This window comes from Panthera onca, chromosome A2 (genome assembly GCF_046562875.1).
Source record: "Panthera onca isolate mPanOnc1 chromosome A2, mPanOnc1 haplotype 2, whole genome shotgun sequence".
Taxonomy (NCBI): domain Eukaryota; kingdom Metazoa; phylum Chordata; class Mammalia; order Carnivora; family Felidae; genus Panthera; species Panthera onca.
Genome location: NC_138340.1, coordinates 155676801 through 155700310, shown reverse-complemented (window position 1 = coordinate 155700310; position 23510 = coordinate 155676801). Strand labels below are relative to the sequence as shown.

Sequence of the window (23510 nt, the reverse complement as noted above, 5' to 3'; positions counted from 1 at the left end):
AGCAGCTGTAAGCAGGGGATTTGTGGCCTTCCACGTTGTCCCTTGGCTCAGCCTTCCCTGGGAGGCGCCACACCCTCTTCAGCACACCTTGCTGGAGAACAATAAACATTAGTCACGGTCTGTACATTCTGTCCGTTTCCCTCGAGGAGGCGTGTGTCCCATGGTGTCAGGGAGAACCCAGACCCCACGTGAGGATCTTCTGTAACCCCCGAGGGGGCATTCTGGGCAACCTCGAAATGAGGGTCTTTTTGGTTTATCGCTTCGTCCCCAAGGGTTCCAGCCCTTGGGGCAGGGCGACCGAGGGGCAGAGCCGGGGCCGGAGCTGTTCTCACTGTGTGTGTGTGTGTGTTTGCAGACACCAGCTGGAGACGCCAGGACATTACTCTCATCTGGCTGCGTTCTATGAGGACAAGAAAGGGGTGCTCCATGCCGGTCCGGGGAGAGGCGGCAGCCTGCCCCCTGTCTACTGGCTGCCTTCCATCCACCGATACATGTACCCTGAGATGAAGGTGAGGCTGGCCAGGCGCTCGCGTGGGCCTGGGCTCGTGTCTGCTACAGTGGTTGTTGATTATTTTTTTGATTCATAAGGAATTTATGTCTTGGGCTTATGCCCAGAGTCTGATTTTGATGGAATAGGTTTCTGACGTAAGCATTTGGGTTCTTTGAAAACCCATATGCTTTCCAGACATTTCTAGAACCATGGTGCAAAGCCATATAGGATGATAGGGCAGGCCAGTTGTGGTAGATTCCTAGCAGAGAAGAAGTGGATTTGTTTCTGCTGTTTGCTTTAGATATTTAAAGCCAGACGTTGGAGTCGAAAAGATGAAAGATGAAGAATTTGATGAACACATGTTGTATTTCGTAGTTACCATATTACTTTTTTTTTTTTTTTTTAAAGATTTTATTTTTGGGACACCTGGGTGGCTCAGTCGGTTAGGCATTCGACGTTGGCTCAGGTCATGATCTCACCAGTCATGGGTTCAGGCCCCACATCAGGCTCTGCATTGACAGCTCAGAGCCTGGAGCTGCTTCGGATTCTGTGTCTCCCTCTCTCTGTGCCCCTCCCCCTGCTCGCTCGCTCTCTCTCTCTCTCTCAAAAGTAAATAAATATTAAAAAAAAATATATTTTTTAGTACTCTCCACACCCTCCATGGGGCTCAAATTTACAACCCAATATCAAGAGTCGTGTGTTCTACCAGCTGAGCCAGCCAGGCTCCCTGTAGTTACCTTATTCTTGATATGACTTTGCGATGCACTTTTTCTGAAGCACTTAGCTTGTGTACTAGAATATGTTCGCTTACAGTTGACAAGTGTGAGGCGTTGGTAGGGTACAGAGATGACTGTGAACATGAAGCTCCTCCTTCTCCCTCCCCTGTAGGTGGCCACAAGGTACTTCAGGAGAAACCTAGGGCTCCCCGGTAGAGAAATTATGCCAGGGCTTTAAGGGTAAACTCTGGAAAGGCATCTTGGAAGAAGGGTTAGTCCCTGAAGTATTTGGCCAGGTGAGAAGTGAGGGAGGCTGGTTCCAGACTGAGGGAACAGGCCAGTGGGGGCCGTCACCTTCTCAGCCCCTCCTGTGAGGCTGGCTTTCTGCCAGCTATTTATCTATACCTGTTGCAGCATATTTTGTTTTATTTTTAACTTTAATTTTAATTTAATTTTAATGTTTGTTTATTTTTGAAAGAGAATGTGAGCAGGGGAGGGGCAGAGAGAGAGAGGGGGTGACACAGAACCTGAAGCAGGCTCCAGGCTCTGAGTCGTCAGCACAGAGCCCAACGCGAGGCACGAACTCACAAAACAGTGAGATCATGACCTGAGCCAAAGTCAGACGCTTAACTGACCAGGCTGCCCAGGTGCCTCTATTGCGGCATATTTTAAAGTAAATGATTGTTTACTCTCTGTTTCCAGATAAGCCAGCTGTGGTCTGTAAAGGTCCAGTGACTTACCTAGGGCCTTACAGCTAGTAGGAGATAGAGCCGGGACTTAAACACAGGACTGGTGCCAGAGTCAGTGCCAGCTGCTTAGCGCACCACCTTTGTGAAGGGATAGGTGTGAAAAGGCACAAGCAGGTTCATGGAGCATGAGCAGGCCACAGGCATGCCTGAGATCCCGCGGGTTCGGCTCCAGGCCATGCAGGAAAGCGAAAGCCGCAGTAAAGTGAGTCAGATGAAATTTCTGGTTGCCCAGTGCATTCACAAGTTATGTTTATACCGTGCTGTAGTTTATTAAGTATGCAATAGCACCATGCCTAAAAAACAATGCACATCCCTTAATTAAACCATACTTTATTGCTAAAAAATGCTAACCATCATCTGTGCTTTCAATGAGTCATAATCACTGATCACAGTTGACCATGACAAAAAAAAAAATAATGAAAAACTTGAAATATGGTGAGAATTACTAAAATGTGACCCAGAGATGTGACATGAGCAAATGCCATTGGAAAATGGCACCAATAGGCTGGCTCAATGCAAGGTTGCCACAGACTTTGATTTTATAAAAAAAAAAAAAAATATGCAGTCTGCAAAGCCTGATAAAGTGAAGTGCAATAAAACGAGGTCTTCCTGTAGCTGGACTGGGACGGATTCCTATGTCCACTGAGCAGGAGAGAAGAGAGTGGAAAAATAGATTGGAATCAAACGGTAGAGAACCTTAAACACTAGACCATGGAATGTGAACCCTATTAAGTACCAGTTAGGGTCTCGTCAGGAAAACACAAACTATGTTAGATATTCCAGGCTACTTCCATACAGGGAATCCGTGATCTAGGCACTGGAGACTGAAGGAGCAAAAAGGGAGCAAGGTAATACAGATGCTTCTAACTGGAGACGGCTACCACCTTATATTAGTTATCACTGCATTAAAAATTATCCCCAGATTCACGGTTTGAATTAGTACAAATGTATTATCTCACAGGGTCTGTGAACTAGGAATTCAGGCATGTTTTGGCTGGGTCCTCTGCTTCATGGTCTCCCGTGACACCACGGGCAGGGTATCGGCCAGGGTTGGGGGCTTGTCCGAAGGCTTGACTGGGGCGGGGGCAGTATCACTTCTGGGCTCATGTGACTGTTGGAGGATTGGTATCCTTGAAGGCTAGTGGACCAAGGCCCTCAGTACCTCCGCCTCTTTGTTGTCCTCAGTCCATAGCCAGGTGGGTCTCTCCAACACGGTGGCTTGCTTCATCAAAGGCAGCAAGTGAAAACAAAAGGGAAATCAGAATCCTTTGTAACCTAATTATAGAAGTGACAGCCCTGCAATGTTGCCATATTTTGTTGGTCAAAGCAAGTTACTCAAGAGGAAGAGGGGATTACGTACGGCTGTAAATACCAAGAGGTGGGGATTACTCAGGGCCCTCTTCCGGACTGCCTGTCACACCCTCACGGGGCTGGGATAACTGGAGAGGTGATGTTATCAAAACCGTGGCAACCTGAGGAGGAGTCCTACACAGCCTGTGCTCAGGTGTCCTAGGCACTGTGCACCTGCTGTTGCCGGACCCTCTGGGGGGGTCTGGCTCAGCTGGAGCTGCGGCTGCTGGGAGAAGCTGGAGGTTAGAATCAGACGCGTCGTCTGCTGCTGGCAAAATACCAGCATGAGTGAGAAAGCGGAGAGCTCCCTCTCCCTGCCTTCTGCCTTCCAGTCCCCAGTCATTGCCTCCCGCGGACGAACTTAACTGGAAGCCAGCTGCCATGGGAGTCCAGGGAACATAGTTTAAGGATTTCCCCACCCCATGGCATGCCCTGAGAGGCAATAATCAAGAAATGGTCAGAGGGTCATTAGGGCGTTCTGGGTCTGTATTGACTGAACCCTGCTCTTTTTCTCACCACTCCAAACTCTGACCCAGCTTTTGCTCTGAGTCCAGTTGCTGCTGGGCTATCTTGAAACCTAAGCAAGGTGACCTGGGTCACCAGCATCTGACCTGGGTGTCCCCAGATTCCTCTCCCTAACAGGCCACAAAGGAGGGACAGAGGAGAGAAAGTAAAATCGCCATCTGCTTTTCTCTAGTGAGGGCTGCTCATTAACATGCCTACCAAACTCTAGTTGATGTGATGCGGGAAGAAGTGTACTTTGTTGGTTGCAGATGGAGATGTGACTGGTCTTCCAAATTTGTTAGGGGGTGCCTGGGTGGCTCATTTGGTTAAGCGTCCAGCTCTTGGTTTCGGCTCAGGTCATGATGTCACAGTTCGTGGGTTCAAGCCCCACATCTGGCTCTCTGCTGACAGTATGGAGCCTGCTTGGGATTCTGTCTCCTTCTCTCTCTGCCCTTTCCCTGCTCGCTCTCGCTCTCTCTCTCTCTCTCTCTCTCTCTCTCTCAAACATAAATACATAAAAACATTTAAAAAAAATCAAAATCAATTTGTTAGTACCTATTGAAAATACAAGTACCCTTTGTGTTAGCAATCCCACCCCTTAGGATCTGCCCTATATCTATAACCCAACAGAATATAATGATGTCTGTATAAGAATGTTTAAGTCAGCATCGTGTAGAGCGGTGGAGAATTAGAATGCCCCATATATTATACAGCCATTATAAATAACGAATTAGAGCATACATAGTTGACGTGCAAGGTTTACCAGCAAGTGTTTTTGTGTGAGAATAGCAAAGTACGGAAAACCATTTGTGATACGATCATATGCTTTCATAAAATAGTCACAGCCTCAGGTGCAGAAATGATAGATACATATACGTGCATATATAAACATGAGGCGGTGTTTGGGTGTATATACTAGGTTATTAATATATGTATTACCTGGGGATGAGATAAGGTATGGAGGGATGGTGCTTACATATGTAAAACAGGAAAGGACCAGGGAAAAAATGGCAGCACTGAAACAATAATATATATGATATGATTCCACTGGCTGTTTATGGACTATCACATATAGGTACATATAAAGAAATTTGTCTGTAAGCTATTGAAACACCATATTTTGTCCCCACAAGTTAAAAGAACACCATACATATATAGTTAAGTGAATTTTTACAGAGTGAACACATGTATGAAGAACATGTAAAGTCGGGGTCAGATCTAAGGCCGTTGCAGAGTCAACACTAACTGGCAAGGGAGGAAGGACGGCCAGAGGCCGCTCGGAGGGGTCCAGCAGTGGCTGGTAGAGCCCCCTCCTTGGGAAGTGGACAAGTGGGGAGAGAGAGAAGGGAGCAGACGGAGTCCCTGGGCGGGGGTACAGGAGAGGCGAGGGACAGAGAGAGCCCAGGCGTTGCCAGCACAAGCCAGGGAAAGAGTTCCTTGTAAAAGCTGCAGCAGAACGAGGCCCAGAAGGGAGAGGTGGATTTTAAGAGGAGAAACGTCTGTTGTGTCGTGTGGTCGGACAGGGTCAGGTCGAGAGGGGTGCGTGTTCTCTGCCGCGGCCTCCAGAAGAGGGTGGCTCTTCCTCATCGTGGCCACTTCCCGCATCGCCCTGGTGCAGCCCAGGCCCAGCGCCTCAGCTACTGGCAGTTGTGTCCTATCTCCGGGCCTCGGCACGCGCTGGTCCCGCCACCAAGAACGCCCTCCCTCCAGTTACCCTTCATGTCAAAGATGAGACACGCTGCCTCCAGGAAGTCTTCCCTGTCTCTCTAGAATCAGTCTCTCCTGTGCACTCCTGCAGCCCTGCCCTCTCCCATTTCGGCTCTCAGGCTGGGATTGGCTCACGTGTGCACCTGCTTCTTCTAGTAGTCTCCAGGCTATATGGGGGCAGGGGCTGGGCCTTGCCATTCATTGTTGGGCTGAGACTAAACAGTGTTTGTGCAAAGTATGTGAGAACTATTTCTTGTGTGTGTGCGTCCATGCATTCATGAATGAATGAATAAGATCAGAATTAAGGATTGGTCATTTATTCTGGGATCCTGGGGCCCAGGACACATTTGGACAAAATGCTGGCAGGCCTTCCCAGTGCTTGGGGCTTGGGGCCTGAGGATCAGCGGAGGGGAGCTGGGAGGGACCTGAACAGGCCTGGGCTCCCTTTCCTCTATAGTTGCCTTTGTTTCTTTCTTATTTAAATTCAAGTTAGTTAACATACAGTGTAGTTTTGGTTTCAGGGGTAGAACTCCGTGATTCATCACTTACACATAATACCCAGTGCTCATCAGAACAAGTGGCCTCCTTAACACCCATCCCCATCTAGCCCATCCCCCCACCCACCTCCCCTCCAGCAACCCTCAGTTTGTTCTCTGTAGTTAAGAGTCTCGTAGTTTGCCTCCCTCTCTGTTGTCTTATTTTTGCTTCCCTTTCCCTATGTTCATTTGCTTTGTTTCTTAAATTCCATGTATGAGTGAAATCATATGATATTTGTCTTTCTCTGACTTATTTCACTTAGCATAATACACTCTAGCTTCATGCATGTCATAGCAAATGGCAAGATTTCATTCTTTTTGATTGTGGAGTAGTATTCGGTGTGTGTGTGTGTGTGTGTGTGTGTGTGTGTGTATTACATCTTCTTTATCCATTTATCAGTTGATGGACATATGGGCTCTTTCCGTAGTTCAGCTACCGTTGATAGCACACTGCTGTAAGTATTGAGGTACATGTGCCCCTTTGAATCAGCATTTTGGTATCCTTTGGATAAATACCTAGTAGTGAATGTTGGGTCGTTACCTTTGGACTTTTGTGAAAGATTGTGATTGTAGGAATCTGACCAGATGCGGTGGCTCGGCGCCTCTGCCCCTGGAGATCTGGGAGAGGGGTAGGCACAGGAGCAGGACAGGGACCCTCAGCGGAGGGCAGCCTTTCTGCCCACTCGGGACAACTGAGAGGCAGTGGTGCTGGGGTGCTGCCTGGGAAAGGGAGGCTCTGGTGCTGCGTGTCTCAAGGTCTCCTAGCCAGCAGGCCCAGCACTCTGCCTTGGTGTGGGTACCGCTCCTCTGAAGTGCTCTCACCGGCGCCCCCCAGGGGTGGTGAACGATACTGCTTCTGACACTTGTGCTTGGAAGTGACGCTGCGCATTTATTTGTTGCATCGGCTCCTGTGTATTTCATGTGTTTTGTCTCATAATCCTGGAGAGCCATGTGAGGGATGGGATGGCCTCCCCGTTTCGCATGCGGAAAGTGAACCGGAAAGTTGGCTACTTTCTCAAGGCCTTCCCTTACTAAATGGCAGAGCCGGGTTGGAATTAAGCTTTTCTGAGGTCAGAGCTTCTGGGGTATTCCTGGCTCAGGGCTCCTAGAAGCAGTCTGCAGGGGCCGATAGGCTCTTGCAGTTATCGAGAAGGAAGAGGCTGGACCCGACGTGCAGTGGTGGTCAGGCCGGGGAGGGGGCAGGGGGCGTGGGTCTTCCTGCCTGCACAACCCCTCACCTCACACGGCCCCTGAGTACTTGGGGAGCTGATATGAGACCGTTGGCTCGTCACTGTACTCCTTCCAGGGCTCAATCATGGTTTCGAGTTGGATGTTCTCATTGAGAGGTACTGTCATTTCAGAGACTTTTCTGACTCTTCAAAAGTTAGGTTCAGCCTTGTGTCCTCTGTGCCTCTCTCTCCTGAGTACTTAATGATCCCTAAACTCAGACCTCACTGTATCAGGGGAGCTGTTGCAGTATCGAAACCCAGCATAAAGGTGAGACTTTAGAGAAAAATACCATCTTGTGTGGAAGTAACTGTCCCTTAATGCATCTGTTGGTTGTACTTTGTGATGTCTGTGGTGCAGGGGTGTGGGGAGTGGTTAGCACACATCTGCACGGGACGTTTTTCACATTTTTTAACAAGCTCTTCTCCTCTCCTTTATTTTTTCAGATCACTCACCCAGCCGGCTGCATGTCTCAGTTTATCAAGTTCTTTGGAGAACAGATCCTCATCCTTTGGAAATTTGCCTTACTTCGAAAGCGCATTTTGATATTTTCTCCCCCTCCTGTGGGCGTTGTATGTTATAGAGGTAACTAAACACCAAGGTTGGGTGTTGTGTCGTGAGTTTCTCGGGGCAGAAACTGCTCGAGTCTTTGCGTTGTTGACCGAGTTCAGAAATGTTGGGGCTGTCCCAGGAGGGTCCCAGGTTTTCAGCCTGGGAATGCCAGGGCCGGACTTGCATTCTAGAATGTGGGCCCTGGCGGCCGTGAAGAAGGTTGGTTGGGGGACGCATCCGTGGTCTAGTAAGAGGTAGGTGGCGAGAGGAGATGGGGATTCTGATACAGTAAAGAGGAAAACTTGGCAAGAGTTGGTGTGTGATTGGGTTGGAAGGTTCTGATGTGTGTGAGGTAATGGAGGAGGGGTCCAGGATGACAAGGATGGGGGGGCCACCAGATGAGGGTCCAGGAGGAGTAGGGGGTGGAATGACAGCACTGGCTTTGAATATGGTGCGTGTCTGCTGTGAGGCCTCCGTGAGGTGGACACAGGCGCTGGTGCGGGTGGGTCAGGACTTGGGGGGAAAGCGAGGCCGGCGTGTGGAGTGCCAGTGACCGCGGGACGGATGGCGTCACCCGGGAAGAGCGCGAGTGCAGGGAGGTGATGCGGGCACAGGAGGTGGAGCAGTAAAGGTGCAGGACAGAGGAGACTGCGGTGGGGCCATCAGAAGCAGGGAGGGAGCCGGGAGAAACAGGGGTTATCGCAGGCGGGGGTTCGGAGATGGGGGAAGGTCAGCAGTGCCAGAGTCTAAGCGGGACGCGGTGAGCTGCGCACTGGAAGCTGGAGGGGGTGAGGCACCGTTGGCGCGACTGGAGGTCCGGTTCCGCTGTGGGACCCGAGAGGCTCGTGCCCCCGCCCCACCCCTCAGAATGCCAGAGCCTCCTGTGACTCCGGTGCCGGGACAGCGCAGAGCCAAGCCCTCCGCGGCGTCCTCGGAGGCTGACTGCTCCGAGGGGGGCGGGCCACACTCCTCTCTCACCTCCCCTGTCCCACAGTGTACTGCTGCTGCTGCCTGGCCAACGTCTCCCTGCCTGGCATCGGGGGCGCCATTCCCGAGTCCAAGCCTTTCTTCTACGTGAACGTGGCCGACATCGAGAGCCTGGAGGTAGAGGTGTCCTATGTGGCCTGTGAGTACGGGGCCCTCCCTGCACCCCGCCCGCACATCCTTGCCCCGGCTCCCCGGGCCGGCTCTGCCAGAAGCCAGGCTCTGGCCTTCCAGCTCGCTCCCCGGGGGCCCCTTCTCCTCTCCTCGCAGTGCGGGGCTCCCGGACCCCTTGTTTCCCCGGTGGGGTCGGGCTGGTGCCTCTCAGCGATGGCCTCCGGGTTCCCATACCCTGAGCTTGGCTGTCACAGGCACCACTGAGAAGATTTTCGAGGAGAAGCGGGAACTGTACGACGTCTACGTGGATAACCAGAATGTGAAGACGCACCACGGCCACCTGCAGCCCTTGCTGAGGATCAACAGCGCCGACCGGGAGAAGTACCGGCGGCTCAACGAGCAGAGGTAGCGGGAGCCGGTCCCGGCACGTGCGTGCCCACGCGGGGTGGCGGGCGCGGCCAAGGCCAGCACACCCTGAGAGAGACGGCCCCGGGGCACTGCCCTTCTCAGTTCAGCCGGGCCGGCCGACTGCACAGGAGATGGGGGACGAAGGGGAGCCTGGGGCGGACGAAGCCGGGCTCCTGGCGTGTTGGCCTGATATGCGGGCGGCGAGCGTGTGGAGGTGACCTCTGGCTGATGGGCTCGGAACCGGGGAGGCCCAGGGAAGAGCACGAGCACCTGGCGAGCACAGTGTTGGCAGCTTGCCTCTGCGTCATCTCCCGCAGTTCTCAGGAGTTTGGTTACCCCGTAAAGTAAACGGCACCCCCTGGTACCGGTGGCGAAATAAATACCATCACCATCCCTATCCCTGTTTTAGGGGCAGTTACGAAAGACTGCCACTTGCCTGAGGTCACTCAGGGGCAGAGCTGGCCCTGGACCCTGGGGGCTTTGGCTCCAAGGCCCGTTGATTCCCTTCTGGTCTCCCTGCTTTCGGGCCGGGGGCAGGGGCCGCCTGCCCCGTGCAGGTGCCTGACCCACGACCTGGCCGATGTCCGGGGTCCTGTGACGGCACCGGAGTGTGACGGGGGCCTCCTTCACCACAGGCAGATGCTGCTGTACTCCCAGGAGCTGGAAGACGACTACACCCCCTGTGAGGAGGACCTCTTTGTGCTGTAAGTCAGCCCGGGCAGCGGTCGTGGGGCTTCCCAGGACCCCTAAGCACTCGCCGCCTTGGGCCTCGACCCCTCCCGTGTCACGCTTGGCAGGCCAGGGATGGCCTTTATCGCTGCCGAGTACACTGAGAGCTGGGCTCCGTGTGGAGTCCACCGTGAGCCCTAAATGCCACTGGGGGACACCCAGCGGACAGGGAAGAGAAAAACGGAAGTCCTGATGTTTTGTCTTTCCGTTGAGCGTGTGCATCCAGATGTCCACTGCCCAGAAGCGTCTGCCCTGCAGGGTGCGGGGGCTTCTCATCCGTTGCTTCGCTCGAATAAAGAGTTCCTTGCGTTCAGTGTTACGGGACGATCAGAAATGTTAACTTTTGAACCTAATGAAATCCCCTGCCCCCAGATATGTTGGTTCGTGGTTGGGGGCAGGAGCCATAGTCTTCATACCTTACAGCATTTATGTAACTTCTGAGCAGCTTGTGAAACAGCGCTCGGCAGGGCGAACAGAACTGTGATTGGAACGGAAACCAATTATCCTGGCTTCCTGTCTGGACTTCCTTCCCCAGGCCCCGGGGTCGGGGTGAGGAACATGGCACTTGCAGCGAGAACCATCTCTGGCTTGGATGTTGAGAACTTAATGTGGACATTTCAACAGAGGTGTAGTTCTTGGATTCTACTAAAGCGTACCTCCCCACCCATGCACGATGCTGAGAGGTACAGGTTTTCGGAAATGATCCAGGAGGCTCCTCAGGGTCTAATGCGTTCCACTGCACCTGAAATTCACGAGCAGTTAGAACTTCTTTGGGCACTTAGATGCCTTGGTGGAACCTGAGAGCCCCTTGGAATAGATCTGAAAAGTCTAGACAGTTCACGCCTTTTCTGAACATGGCTCATAAATTTACGTAGCACCATAAATCGGTGACACGTAAATCACACTCTGTGTATAATACCCCCCCTCCCCCCCCCCCCCCGACACACAAAAAAAAGTAACCAAAGGAAAAGAAATACCGGAGGATGGTGGGGAGCTAGGGCAGTATTGGTGCCTACAGTGGGGCTCCACGGCCCCTTGGCCTTTCACTCCCAGCCGTGGTAGCTACAAGACATCCCCGTGCCTGCCCCAGCCCCGAGCCCCACCTCTTCCTTGTGGATGGCCAGCCACAGCCTGGCGTGCTCTGCGATGGCTCTCAGGCTGGAGAGCCTCTCAGGGCCCTGCTCTGTCCCCGCTAAGGCTCGTCCGTGCTGCTGGCCCCAGTGACCTGTCCGGGGCTTTGAAGGTGAATTTTAGTTTCTCACGTTTAAGTCTTGACCTCAGAGCTGGATCATCAGGATTTTTTTAGGGTTTTGTCTTTTCTTTCTCTTCCCCTTCTGACTAAGCAGAACAAAGAACACAGTGTATGTAGTAACCTTCCATAGGAAAGTTTGTTTTTGGAAGGCAGGCCAAAAGTCCCCAAGTTTGGGGACTTTGCAGGTCATGCCATGATTAATGCTAGCGGTTTCTTTGCTAAAGTTGGTGTCACTTTAGTAACCCTTGAACTTTGGTCCTAATTTTCTTATTTTTTTAGAGATCATTCTATTTTTGAAAGCATTTAAAAGCATATTAAAGCAATGTAGTTTTGGTTCCCCATGTGTGGATTATTTGGTGACCCTTTTTTTTTTTCTGCCCTCCCTTCCGTGTGTCTTATCTTGTGAACACAGGTTTTTCCTAGAGCAGAACAACCGGATATTTCAGACTCTGTTGGAGGTGTCCGCCAGTCAAGACAAAACTCTGACCGCTGAGCACGCCCGGGGCATGGGTCTAGACCCCCAAGGGGACCGGAGCTTTCTGATGGACCTGCTGGAGGCCTATGGCATCGACGTCATGTTGGTCATTGACAACCCCTGCTGCCCATAGGAAGAGTGAGCCCAGACCGGTGAGCCGCTCCTCATGTGGGGAGTTCACACTGGGCCCCCAAGGACCTCCTTTTTTATTAAGTTGACACAAAGGAATATGGTTTATACTTCCCAACAAATGTGATTTTTTGCAATCTCCTTTCTCCCTTCCTTCCTAGTGGTAAGATGAGACCACCTTGGTTTTGTGCCCTGCCCTGGTGCCATGTTGGAATGGACCACTTTCTCCCAGAGCTACTGCCTGGGTTTTGTCATAGGCGTCATCCGAGTGGCTTCTCTTGTGTCCTGGTCGAGTGACTTGAGGGGATGTGGTGAAGGCCATGTGTCACTGGGAGCGGGCTGAGCTCGGAAACACTGGGGTGGGCTGTTCAGAAAGTCTCCAGGAGTTCGTCCCTTGCGGTATTCTGTCCAGGGTGGCCTTGTACGTGCATCTCCTCAAGGTGGAAGCTAGAGCTCATGACCTTTCGAGGTGTTTTATCAGTTCCGGGAGTCCAGTGTTGGGATCAGATCCCTTTTCCTGTTCGCTGGGGCAAATCTGTCTTCTCTGTTCACGTGAGTGGAGACCTCAAAGAGGAACAAGAGGATGTTTCCGTCACAAAGCATGAGCTTCTCTAAGGACAGAATGACAAGAAGAGGTTTCTTACCAGCCAGCTGGAAAGTAAAATTGTAGCCTGAAGTGTTGAAACTTTTCTCAGAGTAAATTAACGGTGGCCACTCAACGTAAAACTCCTCCTTTCTCTGAATCCCGCTCCTTCAGGGATGGCCCTGGAGCTTGCAAGCAAATTCATTTTACAATTGAGCTTCCTTTAAGGGCTAACTATGCTCTTAGAGCAATGTTTGTTCCCACCAAAGGTAGAGCAGTTGGGGTTCAAAGAGGATAGAGCAGAAGATGTTTCTCTGAGAGTTCTCTGGACATATCACCAGCAGAGCCTCGGGATCAAAACAGAGATTCACTGGATTCCATATTCCAGCAAGAATCCGGAGTTGGTTACTCAGAGTTTGAAGCATGGAACAAGACTGTGTACCAGTCTGGGGCCCTCACAAACAGATTTCTTGCCAGCAGAGTTGACAGTCCTTGAGCTAAGCAGTTGGGGCCAGAGACAGAACACGTTTGTTGGAGAGCAAATTTGATAGTGCCTTCACCTAGAGAAGTGGTTGGAACCCCCGAGCGTCAGTGATGAGTTTACCTGTGTCCCTGTGACATGTTTTGGTGTGGGACGGCTCCTGTGGGTCCCTGCCTGTTCTCTTTGGCTGTGCATTCCAGGAATGCCAACTTAGGTGAGACCGTAGGTATTTGAAGCCAGCTCCTGTGAGTAGAGGTTAGGGCTTTTTTTGGCCATAGTTTAGGATTTTGACTTGGGCTCCTGGGTTGTTGGTGACTTTCTTCCCTCTCGATCTTCTTGCCTGGCTCTGTTACTGGAATAGCCATCCGTGTGTCCATGTCTGTGACCAGGTTCCAGCCAGGCTACTACACACAGCAGAGAAATGACTTTCAAGTGGATGGCACACAAGTCTTACAGCTTTTCAGGGCTCACTGCTTTACTCAAAAATATTTTCACTGTAGTTCCATGATAGGGGATTCACGACTAAAGAAATTCACATGTAAAAATGCAAATATGTATTGATTAATCAAAGTAGGTTCTTTTATGTAAATATATAAATAAGTTTGGGCATTGAAATGTAAACTGTACAACTAATACACTTTTCTCCTCTGCAGTGTGGATTTAGCCATTTCAGTAATATAGATGTTTACAAAAAAAGCCTCGCCGCCTCTTTCCTTGAAGAGCAACCTTCTCTTGTCTCTGGGGAAGGAGCAGCCTTTCGGACTTGGGTCAAGTCATGGTGACTTTTAGTGCTATCTGAAGGCTCAAGGTTTTCTAAGTTAGGGGGATGGTCGATCGGAAGCAGGAAAGGTCGGATTCTCTTGGTGGACGCAGGCCCCCTTCCTCTGGAATTGAGGGGTTTGTTGGAAAGGACTATCTTAAAGCACGTCCGTCCCCGCGCCCTTCTGCATGCATACACTTGTGTTTCTGTGGAATTGTAACTCCAAGCTCATAAGTGCTCATGTAAAGGTCGTAAGGTGAAAATAAGGTTTCTGTTCTTTCCTTTGCGTGGCGGGTCGGGGTTCTGGGTTCCCTTTAGCTGCAGACTCTTCCAGGCAGTTGTCTGGCGGCTGTGGGCCGCCCCCTCACCCTCGGGCAGGGGGCTGGGGGCTGGGCACGGAGGGGAATAATACGAGTGAGCCTGGGCTCAGCTGACCCCAGGACAGAACTGCTCCCCCTCCTGCCCTGTATTCCCTCTGTGAGGAGACCCAGCCGTCCTTCCCTTGCCAGTGTCATTATTAGCCAGAAGCCCAACACAGCACCTCTGGCTGACTGAGCAACATGCCCCGTCGCTCTGTAGTCAGTCATACGGAGGTCCCCTTTGGAAGACTTGCTCTGTCCCCCACCCCTGCTTCCATCCCCCTGTCCTCTCCCCAGTGTCTCCAGTTAGCGGCTGCCCCTTCTCTACAAGGGGAACCGGAGAGTGAGGTACCCGGCAGGGCTCCCTGCAGTTACAGAAGCTAGAAGCCACGTGGACCAGCTTTTCTGTCACTGTTGAACTATTTCCTTAAAACCCTTCTGCTTTCGGTCAGAAGACATTGGTCAACGTTCTTCTTCACCGCCTCGTAGATCGATAAGCTCTGGAGGGCGGGGATGATTACCACCGACCCTTGGGGCAGAGCTGGAAGCCTAGGTGGGGTGGCTGGACCCGTGGTAGCCTTCTGCCCTTCTGTGCTGTTGAACCTCACCCCCTCCCCTGCCTCCTCTCAGCTGGCTGGGTCCTTCTGAGAACTCTCAGCCTGGTCTAATGCCATGCTATGAGCCATGTGGTCACCTGGAAACGTTGCTGACCTGAGACACCTGGGCTGCTGCCACCGTTGAATCAAGGCAGAAAAAACCAGGTGGCAGGACTCCTTGTGGGACCAAGAACCCAGGCCTGGGGTTTACTGACGTCCCACCAAAGCGACAGAGGCCCATTTAGGTGGATTTTTCTAATTCTGCAGGCTCGGCAGATGGTAATAGTCAGCCATGGGGAGAATGTCTGGTTGCCCTCTGGCTTAGGCTTCTTTCTTCAGGAGTCAGAAACGGTAGGATTTATCTCCTACGAGAGCAAAAAGGGTGGGCCAATTTGTGTAGAATTAACTATGGCTTTAGACAAGCACGAAGCACTCCTTAGGCCCAGTGTCTGTTCCAGTATCATTGTGCCACCTGGGGCCTTGCACGGTCCTCCGGCAGCCAGGACGGCCGTGAGTCAGAAGGCTCTCGCCTCCCACAGCCGCCATCCGGCACGGCACCTCTTCCACTCGGCCGGGGAGGGGTGCCGAATTCATTGGTAACGATAGAAATAACTCGGCCCAGAATTTGCATCTATAGCTTCCCTTGTTTTGCTCCTTGTGAAAATCAAGATGGGAAATTGAAGTGTAGCACAGGGCACAGATCATTCTAAATACCACCTGTGAAGACTCATTTATCAGTGTAACTCCCTGATATTTTAACCGGAAGATAAAAGTAAAGAGAAATCCGAGCTGAATCGCTGTTTTTCATTCCGGTGGCTACGAGGACGAACTTGCTATTCGTCTTGATCCACTGAAAGCCCTTCCAACACAGTAAAAAGATGAGATGATTCACCTTTAAACCGAGGCCTTCAGGGAAGCTTTTGTAAAGAGCAGTCATGAATTAACGTTTTAATGGTAGGACAGCAACCCTCTGAGAAGAGGCAGGGGCCTCAGGGACCTTTTTTTTTTCCCCCTGAAACTGCATAGCCCAGGGAATGGATTGAGATGTTTTCTCCAGTCCCCGTACAGATCATACTTGGAAAGGTAAAGGAGCAGGAGGGCGTCGAATAAAATTGTAAGACAACGTTCAGCTTGACACTGAACTTTCCTTCGTAGGATGCCAGTTCTGAAATAGGCAGGAAAGTCAACATGGGGACCAACACGTCATGCGGGGGCTTTCACCTCCCTGTCCAGTTCCTCACTAGTGGGCTCAGGATCTGAGGTCCAGCCCCAGGGTCTTCCCGCACTTCGTGCCCTGCGGTGAGGCTCCTCCAGGGCCGGGGGGCTTACCTCCGCTGGCCCCCACCTGCCCCTTCTTGTTTCAGGAAAACCCTTCTCTGATTTCAGGTAGGGGAAGAGAAGGGGTCAAGGGCTCCTCTTACCCCTGAGTCCGTGGGTTTCGAAGATTCCATCTGATGACTAATATACCTCTGTTCCCAGGAGCTGCTAGGGCACTGAGTGTTGGGAGAAAGGCTAACTGTGAATTAAGTTACTGTTTTTCTTATGAGAAATGGGAGTTTATTTTTATGTCGATATTATTATGTGATGAATTAAGTGTGCAGATGTGGAAACGGAAGAAAATCTCAAAACTAGAATCCTGGAAGAAACAAGTTTTGTAACTTGGAAGCAACTGAAACCTCATAGAAGTGTCATTATTCGTCTTTGAGCGTGAATAAGGACACTGTGCTGGGAGCCTTAGCCACGCTCTCTGGGAGGTGAACGGGAGGGTCTTCGAGAGGATGGCACGGGCAGCGACCTCAAGGGAAACTCTTGCTTCACGTGAGGAGGCCGATCAGCAGGCCTCTTCCTGAAGCCACGTGGTCTTCTGCCTGGCACTTTCTCTCTGGAGCCGGAAGACGGGGGCAGTTGGGTAAAACTCATTTAGAAAGGAAGTAAGAATTTTCTAGTGATTACAAACAATGATGGGGGGCCGGGGGGAAGCCCTCTTTAGAGTTATTCCAGAAGCTCAGCATAGGATGGGCTTTTAGCAGTAACGTAATCTAAATTCAGAAAATTTATTTACTTACCGTAGTGTAAGGATAGGTGTGAATTACGTTGGCTTTGGAAGGCGTGTTTAGACTAACGATACATTTAGTCTGCTTTCTAAAGACAGCTGGGGAATGCAGGGGTAGAGTAGGGCAGGGCCTTAGAAATTAGCCAGGGAGGATCCACAAAATGAAAAATCCCCAGAGAGGTCATAGAGTTAGCTGGTTGCAAATAGATTTCATTGATGTTGGAGTGAAAACCTCCTTAGGCCAAATGAAGCGAAGATAAAAAGTGTTCAAAAACTTGGAAGGCGGCCTCAGGAATAGTTTGACTCGAGTGCCCACAAAGACCATAATGAGGAAAGGTATGAATTTTGTGCTGTTGAGCAGTCCAGCTAGGACACTTCAGGGGTACAGAGTAGAGGAAAAGAAAATCAACCTCCTTATTTACCCAAGCTTGTTGGCTGAATTTTTTTTTTTTTTATAGGTCTGGGAAGTCAACCTTTTCTGAAAAAGGAATGGTTGTAGCCTTGGAAAAATGGTTTTCCTATTTCTCCCAAGTTAGGATTAACATAGCCTCCCTGTCGCCTTAAATGTCAAACCCCTATTTTAATACCCCAGCATAAGAGTTCTAGCAATAAGAGACACTGAATCTATTTTTGTTTAAATTCTTGACCTCATAGTATGAAGCTAGTAAGACAGTTGATAAATTTCACCCTGAATACTAGTCGCATAGGTACGTTCTTCTGTTTTGATGGTAATGATTTTAATGCTCTAAAGAAAGCTGGTGTTAATCCTGAAGCTATGAGGAGTGAATGTTTAATGATTGTTTTGTGGTACAAATAACATCTGTGTATATCATATCTGTATATATCGGAACCAAGTTGTGTGCAGAGAGGTTGATATAACTATATTTACAGAAAACAATTTTTACAATTAAAATTCACATTTTAACATGAACGTGTGCGTTTCAGTCCTTCCCTGGCCCGAGAAATGTGGTTTGTGGTAGGAAGGAGGGATGGCCCAGTGTATGAGCAGAACCTGAATGCGGACGTCACAGTGACAGAGCAACCGGGGCGCCTGGTACCTGTTCTCCTAGAGGCCACGGTCTGCATGAACATCCTCCAGGTAATGGGGACCAAAGCTGGGAAGAATCATGCCGTCCGGAAGAGCCAGGACTGGGCGTACATATACACACCCACACACTGAAGTTTTCTTTCATTTTTAACCTTTGGGGGAGTTAGTGTAAGGGTAAAATTCCTAACATCACAGATGCTGTATTCAACGCCAGGTTCCTGCTTTCCAAGGCACATGACCGTATGATGGTACCCACTTCCCAGGGATGGGGTGAGAACACGGCGAATCTGTTGCGTGTGTAAACAAAGCACTGCACGCAGTCACGACAGCCATGTGCCCAGACCAGCCATGGCACCAAGCAAAAGACTTGCGTGCCAGAAGCATCTGGATTTGTATTAGAAATAATCTGGCTTTTGAGTAAAATTCGTCTTTCAAAAGGTTTGTGCCTAACAGGAGTGTCCTTCACCTGGATGTTCTGCGCCAGGACCATGGAAAGAACAAGAGCATGAACGATAAGAAACCACATTCTCACAGGAAAGAGCCTGAATCAAGAAGGCAAAATTCACACCAGGGAGCCTAGATTTCAGAACGCATACAGATATTAATCTATTCGATATCCTTCCCCAGTTGAAATCCCACTGTTTCACCGCAAGGACCCGATTCACTAAATAAATACACATGCTGGTAGCCGATCAGGGAGGGAGCGAGCCGGCTTCTGGGCTCGTCCTTTACAGTCTTATCAGAAAACCAAGAAGGTGTAAGATGCTCCTCGCTCCCGTACAAACTTTTCCTCCTCCCACAGCATCCCTGCTCCCCTCTGTGGGCACCAGGGTGTGGGTCCTCCTTCCACTGCAGGGTTTTGGAGGCCAAAGCACAGCTTTTAACACCACTCTGAAGGATACAGAGCTGAACAGGTAAGCCTTGGTTTTTTTGTGATCTTCATTCATGAGCTTTTTGTAGCTGCTTTGTAATCCTTTGAAGCATTAGTCTTCACTCTCCAAGGGCCTCATGGGCACAGGCATACATACGGTCCTAAAACTGATCTGCCCAAGGATGTGCCTGTCGCCAAGGCCTGCCCATCTGCCCCTTTACACTCCCGTTTCCTCTTTACAAAGAGGAAGGCTCACATCTCCTCCAACCTGGGCATCGCCTTCTGGAGTCTGAAAACCTCAGGGGCACCAAAGGTAAATCCCGATGGTAGTATTGAACGTAAAGGGCTATAAAGCCTGGTTAGCAAATCCTTCTCAAACCAGCCAGTTTCTGGTTTCTGCTTTCAACGAACTAAAGGAAGATCATTAATAATTTTTGACATGTAATTCCAGAGGAATTCGAAGAACTGTATGTATGACATTAGAATTGTCTCTTCTGCTTATGTGCTTAGATCTATAAAGAACAAGGAATATCAATGATGTTGAGTCCTGTTCTAAGCTGTAAGTAACATGTGTTCTTCAACTCGTTAGGATAAAGAGCATTCTCATGAAGTGTTTATAGTATCCATTTTTGGTAATTAAAAAATTACCGAAATAAAATGGATGAAAACAATATTAGTTCTGGGTTAACACTAAAGAATTTCCATTTATATTTTTTGTTGGCAAGAAAATAGGGCAAGTGATAAAATTTCAAGCATGAAAATAGATCACGATAGCATTCTTTGCTGAAAGTGTATAGAAATAACCAAAGAACCTATTCGTGTATTTTTGTAAATGGAGGATGAGAGTCAAATTGCTGTATATTTAAATTGCACCAAATATGTTTAAAAGAGTGATATAACAGCTTTATTTTAAAATAACCAATATTTACATGACACCAGGAAATACACATACTGGCAACTCTTAAGTTGATATCTAGAAAGTGTGAGGGATACACGATCTTCCAAAATACTCGTAGGGGTGCGTGAACGGTGGCTGGTGTGCTTTACCACACTGACCAGCAAGGCTGGGGGACCGCATGGAGTAGAAGCACCTGGGCTTTTAATTAGAAATGCAGATCCCGGGGCTCCACCCCCAGCTTGAGTTGCTAGGTTTTCAGCATGCACCCCCGGGTGGTTCTCATGCAAACCAATACTTAAGCGCTACTGGAAAAAATAATACAAACTAGTATCTTACAGCATCGCGGCTGAGGGGGAAACACCTCACAGGTTTCTGGACTGAGGGGAGGACGGAGACCAGCGACATTCGAATCTGAGCTCAGAAAGCAGCAGCACCCATGGAGAAGCCCGGCTGCACCTGGGGGCCGGCGCGAGGTCGGGCCCCTTTCCCTCCACCGCACGCGGGCCCCCGGGGGGGACGGCGCCACGGAGGGGGACAGTGGTCACACGGAAGGAGGAGCATGCGCGGCGGGGAGGGGCGGGTACTTGCCGAGGCCTCTGCTCCCTTTTGGTCCCACCGGGGGTGCCGCCGCTCCCTGGGCGCTCACTGGGCCGAGCGCGGCAGCAGCTGCTCCCGCTTCCGGGGGTCGCAGAAGAACTGCAGCTTCCGGGGCAGCAGCTTCACCTCCACGGGCATCGCCTCGTACTCCTCGCTGTCGATGCTGAAAGAGCCCCCCGTGCCCTGCGGAGAAGAGTATTTGCAACGGCTCTCACCCCCGCAGCCCCCGGACAACGTCACCCTCACGCAGGGAATTACCCTCCCGTTCTTTAAAAAAAAAAACCCGTGTCACTGCCTCTTACTGGTGCTGGTTCCGGAAATGTCTGCATTCGGCCACCAGCTCTTTTTTTTCAACCCCTCCCCTTGTTTGGCTTCTCTCTCTTCCCAGGGTATTTTGGGAGTCGAGAAACAAGGTGAGGATTTTAAAATACTTACTAAAATACGGGGGTCCTGCCACATCGTACAGGAATTCCTAAACTTAACAACGTTCTATGACCTAGGAAAACCACTCTGTCCACCTGATGGTTTGCATGGTTCTTCTGGAGGACTTGCTTAGCCTTATAGCTAAAGCACAGCAATATTAATATTACAGATGCTACAGAACCTTCCATAATTTGTGCATTTAGTTCCACATTTGCTATGTTGAAACTGTGGTGCCACCCCCGGTGGGGACAGCTTGTTTTACCTACAATCCTTTTTGAATGCCGTGGGACGACGAAGCCTGCCAAAGCCATCTGCAGCAACTCTTTTTCCTGAGGTATTACTCACAGAGTAACTACGTAATTTATATTCCTAACATTTTCCCCACTTCGATGGGTTATTCTAAGCTTGGCGTTTTATAATACAGAAAAACTTACTGCCATCCCCAAAGTGGTTTCCTGATCCTTTATAAAAAATGCGAAGGTAGAATCCACGAGGAGTGTCTGCCAGCTAGAAAATTCTGTGATGGCCACCTCTGCCTACTTTACACTGGGAAGAATAAAGGCTGAGGAGCCACAAAGGTCGCTTTACACAACCCTGGCTTGAAAACACCGGAAGTCTGCGGGAAGCCCGCACCTCGCACCTCGGTCCCGGTCCCCGACGCAGGCAGGGGGTGCTCTCGGCTCCCCAGGTCTCCCAGAGCCTGGCGAAGTGCTCTCAGCCCATGCTAGGCGCCCACGTGCGCGTCTGGCACTGGAAAGGCAGATGGACCAAGACAACCCAGAGCTGGGGGAGCGGAGCCCCCCGCCCCCGCTCACCTCAGGAAGCAGCAGGGTGCACTGGCTGGCCTGGAGACACTCGGTGCCAGCCGCCCGCAGCCTGGGGTCCCTCACCTTTTTGCTTCTGTCGGTACAAGAAAAAGCACACTTGGGCACCGGCAACTGCGTTTGACTGCCGGAGCACAGCAAGTTCTTTTGTTGAGAGTGAACAGACGGGCTCGTGACAGGATGAACCGCGGGGTTCGGCGAAGAATTTTCCCACACTGATTCTTGCTTAGCCGTGTGGTATATTCTAGATTGAGAAGGTTAATTTGCTGAAAAGAATGGTGCAGCAAGTTAGGATGGAGTGATTTTGTACCTAATTCTTGGGCTATTAAAAATCCTCCATTTAAAAGTTAGAACGAATTGAAATTTTTGTAGGGAACTTACTAAACTTTTGCTATCTGATACTTGTGAGTCCATCATTACTTAAGGAGAAAATATCTTTATTCTAATTTAAAGGAGACATTTCTGTTACAGATGTATATGAACAACCAGTTCTGGGGACGCTCTATTTTCACGTTAACAGACCACTTGGCATATACCGCTATCTACCTGGGATTACAGCGAGCAGACCACACACTCCGCCTCATGCACATACACCCTGGAGAGCTTGTCACCGTCAGTGGAGAGAGCAAAAGCTAATCCAAGTTAGTCCGTTCTTTATCATTAATTGATAACCAATTCGTTAGTATACGGAACTTCAGAGGTTTCTAAAGCAGCTTCACGATGTTCTATTCAGAGACCCAGAGGAAACGGACATGACTGAATCTCACTTCCTGTAGAGACCAAAGGAAACCGTGTTACTGCTGCCGATGAAAATGTCGACGGCAATGATGCACAGCATCATGACTTCACCTACACGAAGCAACATAAACATAAGCAGTTTTTGGTCTCAGTTTTGGACGTCAGTATTATGAAGGAAATTTGAGCACAGCTGGCCCCGTGGGCCAGACTCTCAATCAAGACAGTGTGTGGCTTCTGAACAACCTCTAGGAGAAGGGAAAGGCTTTTCCCTTCCTCCTTCTACGACAGATACAGCAAGGAAATCAAAGGCTGCAGAATCAGCTATTCAGCATTTGAAGACTGTAGCAAAGGCAAGAACACCACAAACCAATGAAAGCCATTCTGCTGCGGGTTCTGGTGCAGACAATGGAGTAGCCATGGAGACAGGGCTGCGGCAGCAGCAATGTCTAATCCTTAGACGGGCACAAGAGGGAGCTCTGGGACAAAGCACAAAATAACATAGCTGAGCAGATTACCAGTTGGCATGGCAACACGCAGCCTCCTCGGAGGGGTGGAAGACTGGTGGGGGGAGGGTTTAGGCCGTTCTTAACCAATAAAACTCTGGCAGAGGTCGGCCTTAACAAATCAGGACTGGAGAATATTTGCTAGTGGAAAAAGGGGAAAAGCCTGGAGAATGTCCAAGGTACTCAATACCTTTTCAGGTTTTTCATTACTGCCCTGGGAACAGGACAAGGTGGACCGACGTCCATAGTAACCCACCCTGTGAAGTGCTTCACAGCAAGGACTTTCCCACACATGCTCTCATGTGAGACTCAAAGACAACCCTGAGGTAGTGAGATGGGATTACAATATTCCTTTCTACACACAGAGGAAAGGAGCCAGAGAAGTTAAAGCGTTTGCCCAAGTCACGAGGCCAGGACGTGGCAGATCCAGGTTTGTATCCAGTAACTCTGACCCTGAAGCCAAAATCCTGGACGCTGTGCAATGCTACACAGAACCCTTCACTTCGTCGGAAAGGCAGCGCGTGCTCCCACGACGTGATTTTCCCAAAATGAACAGGGAAGGCCAAAGCAGGAGAGCTGTGCTCTACCCGTCAGCCCAGCTATTTGAAAGAAAGGCGGCGTCTCGGTCCCCAAAGCAGATGAGTCCTCTGCCGGGTCGCCATCTGAGGCTTCCTGGGCACGCGCTCTGAAGAGTGTTTCTGAGGATACAAACACTGAACCCGCACTTCCTAGGAGCCCAGTCCACTTACCCTATGGTTATGAAGTCTCCTTTGCTGACAGTGTCGGGTTCAATGCAGATGTTCATGAAGTCTTCTTTGCTCTACAAGGTCAGGAAGACGAACATTAGCACTCTA

General features: G+C 50.2%; 2 protein-coding genes across 6 annotated transcripts in view; one reads left to right on the top strand and one right to left on the bottom strand.

The window, feature by feature from the left end:
• Positions 1-23510, top strand: part of DENND11 (DENN domain containing 11) — a 53372-nt gene that overhangs the window by 26192 nt on the left and 3670 nt on the right. For 2 of the 3 annotated variants that reach the window (XM_060633298.3, XM_078438532.2), the window contains 6 exons: positions 356-509; positions 7726-7864; positions 8826-8957; positions 9184-9334; positions 9973-10041; positions 11731-17685. In XM_060633298.3, the coding sequence (XP_060489281.1) occupies positions 356-509; positions 7726-7864; positions 8826-8957; positions 9184-9334; positions 9973-10041; positions 11731-11926 (841 nt within the window). In that variant the 3' untranslated portion in view covers positions 11927-17685. Of the gene's footprint in view, positions 1-355; positions 510-7725; positions 7865-8825; positions 8958-9183; positions 9335-9972; positions 10042-11730; positions 17686-23510 lie in introns of those variants that run through there. The other variant, XM_060633297.3, reaches the window with a different exon arrangement.
• AGK (acylglycerol kinase) overlaps positions 19555-23510 on the bottom strand; it is an 81127-nt gene continuing 77171 nt past the window's right edge. For all 3 annotated transcript variants that reach the window (XM_078438535.2, XM_078438536.2, XM_081795081.1), the window contains 3 exons: positions 23406-23476; positions 21407-21491; positions 19555-20351 (listed from right to left, as the gene is read on the bottom strand). In XM_078438535.2, the coding sequence (XP_078294661.2) occupies positions 20214-20351; positions 21407-21491; positions 23406-23476 (294 nt within the window). In that variant the 3' untranslated portion in view covers positions 19555-20213. The remainder of the gene's footprint in view (positions 20352-21406; positions 21492-23405; positions 23477-23510) is intronic.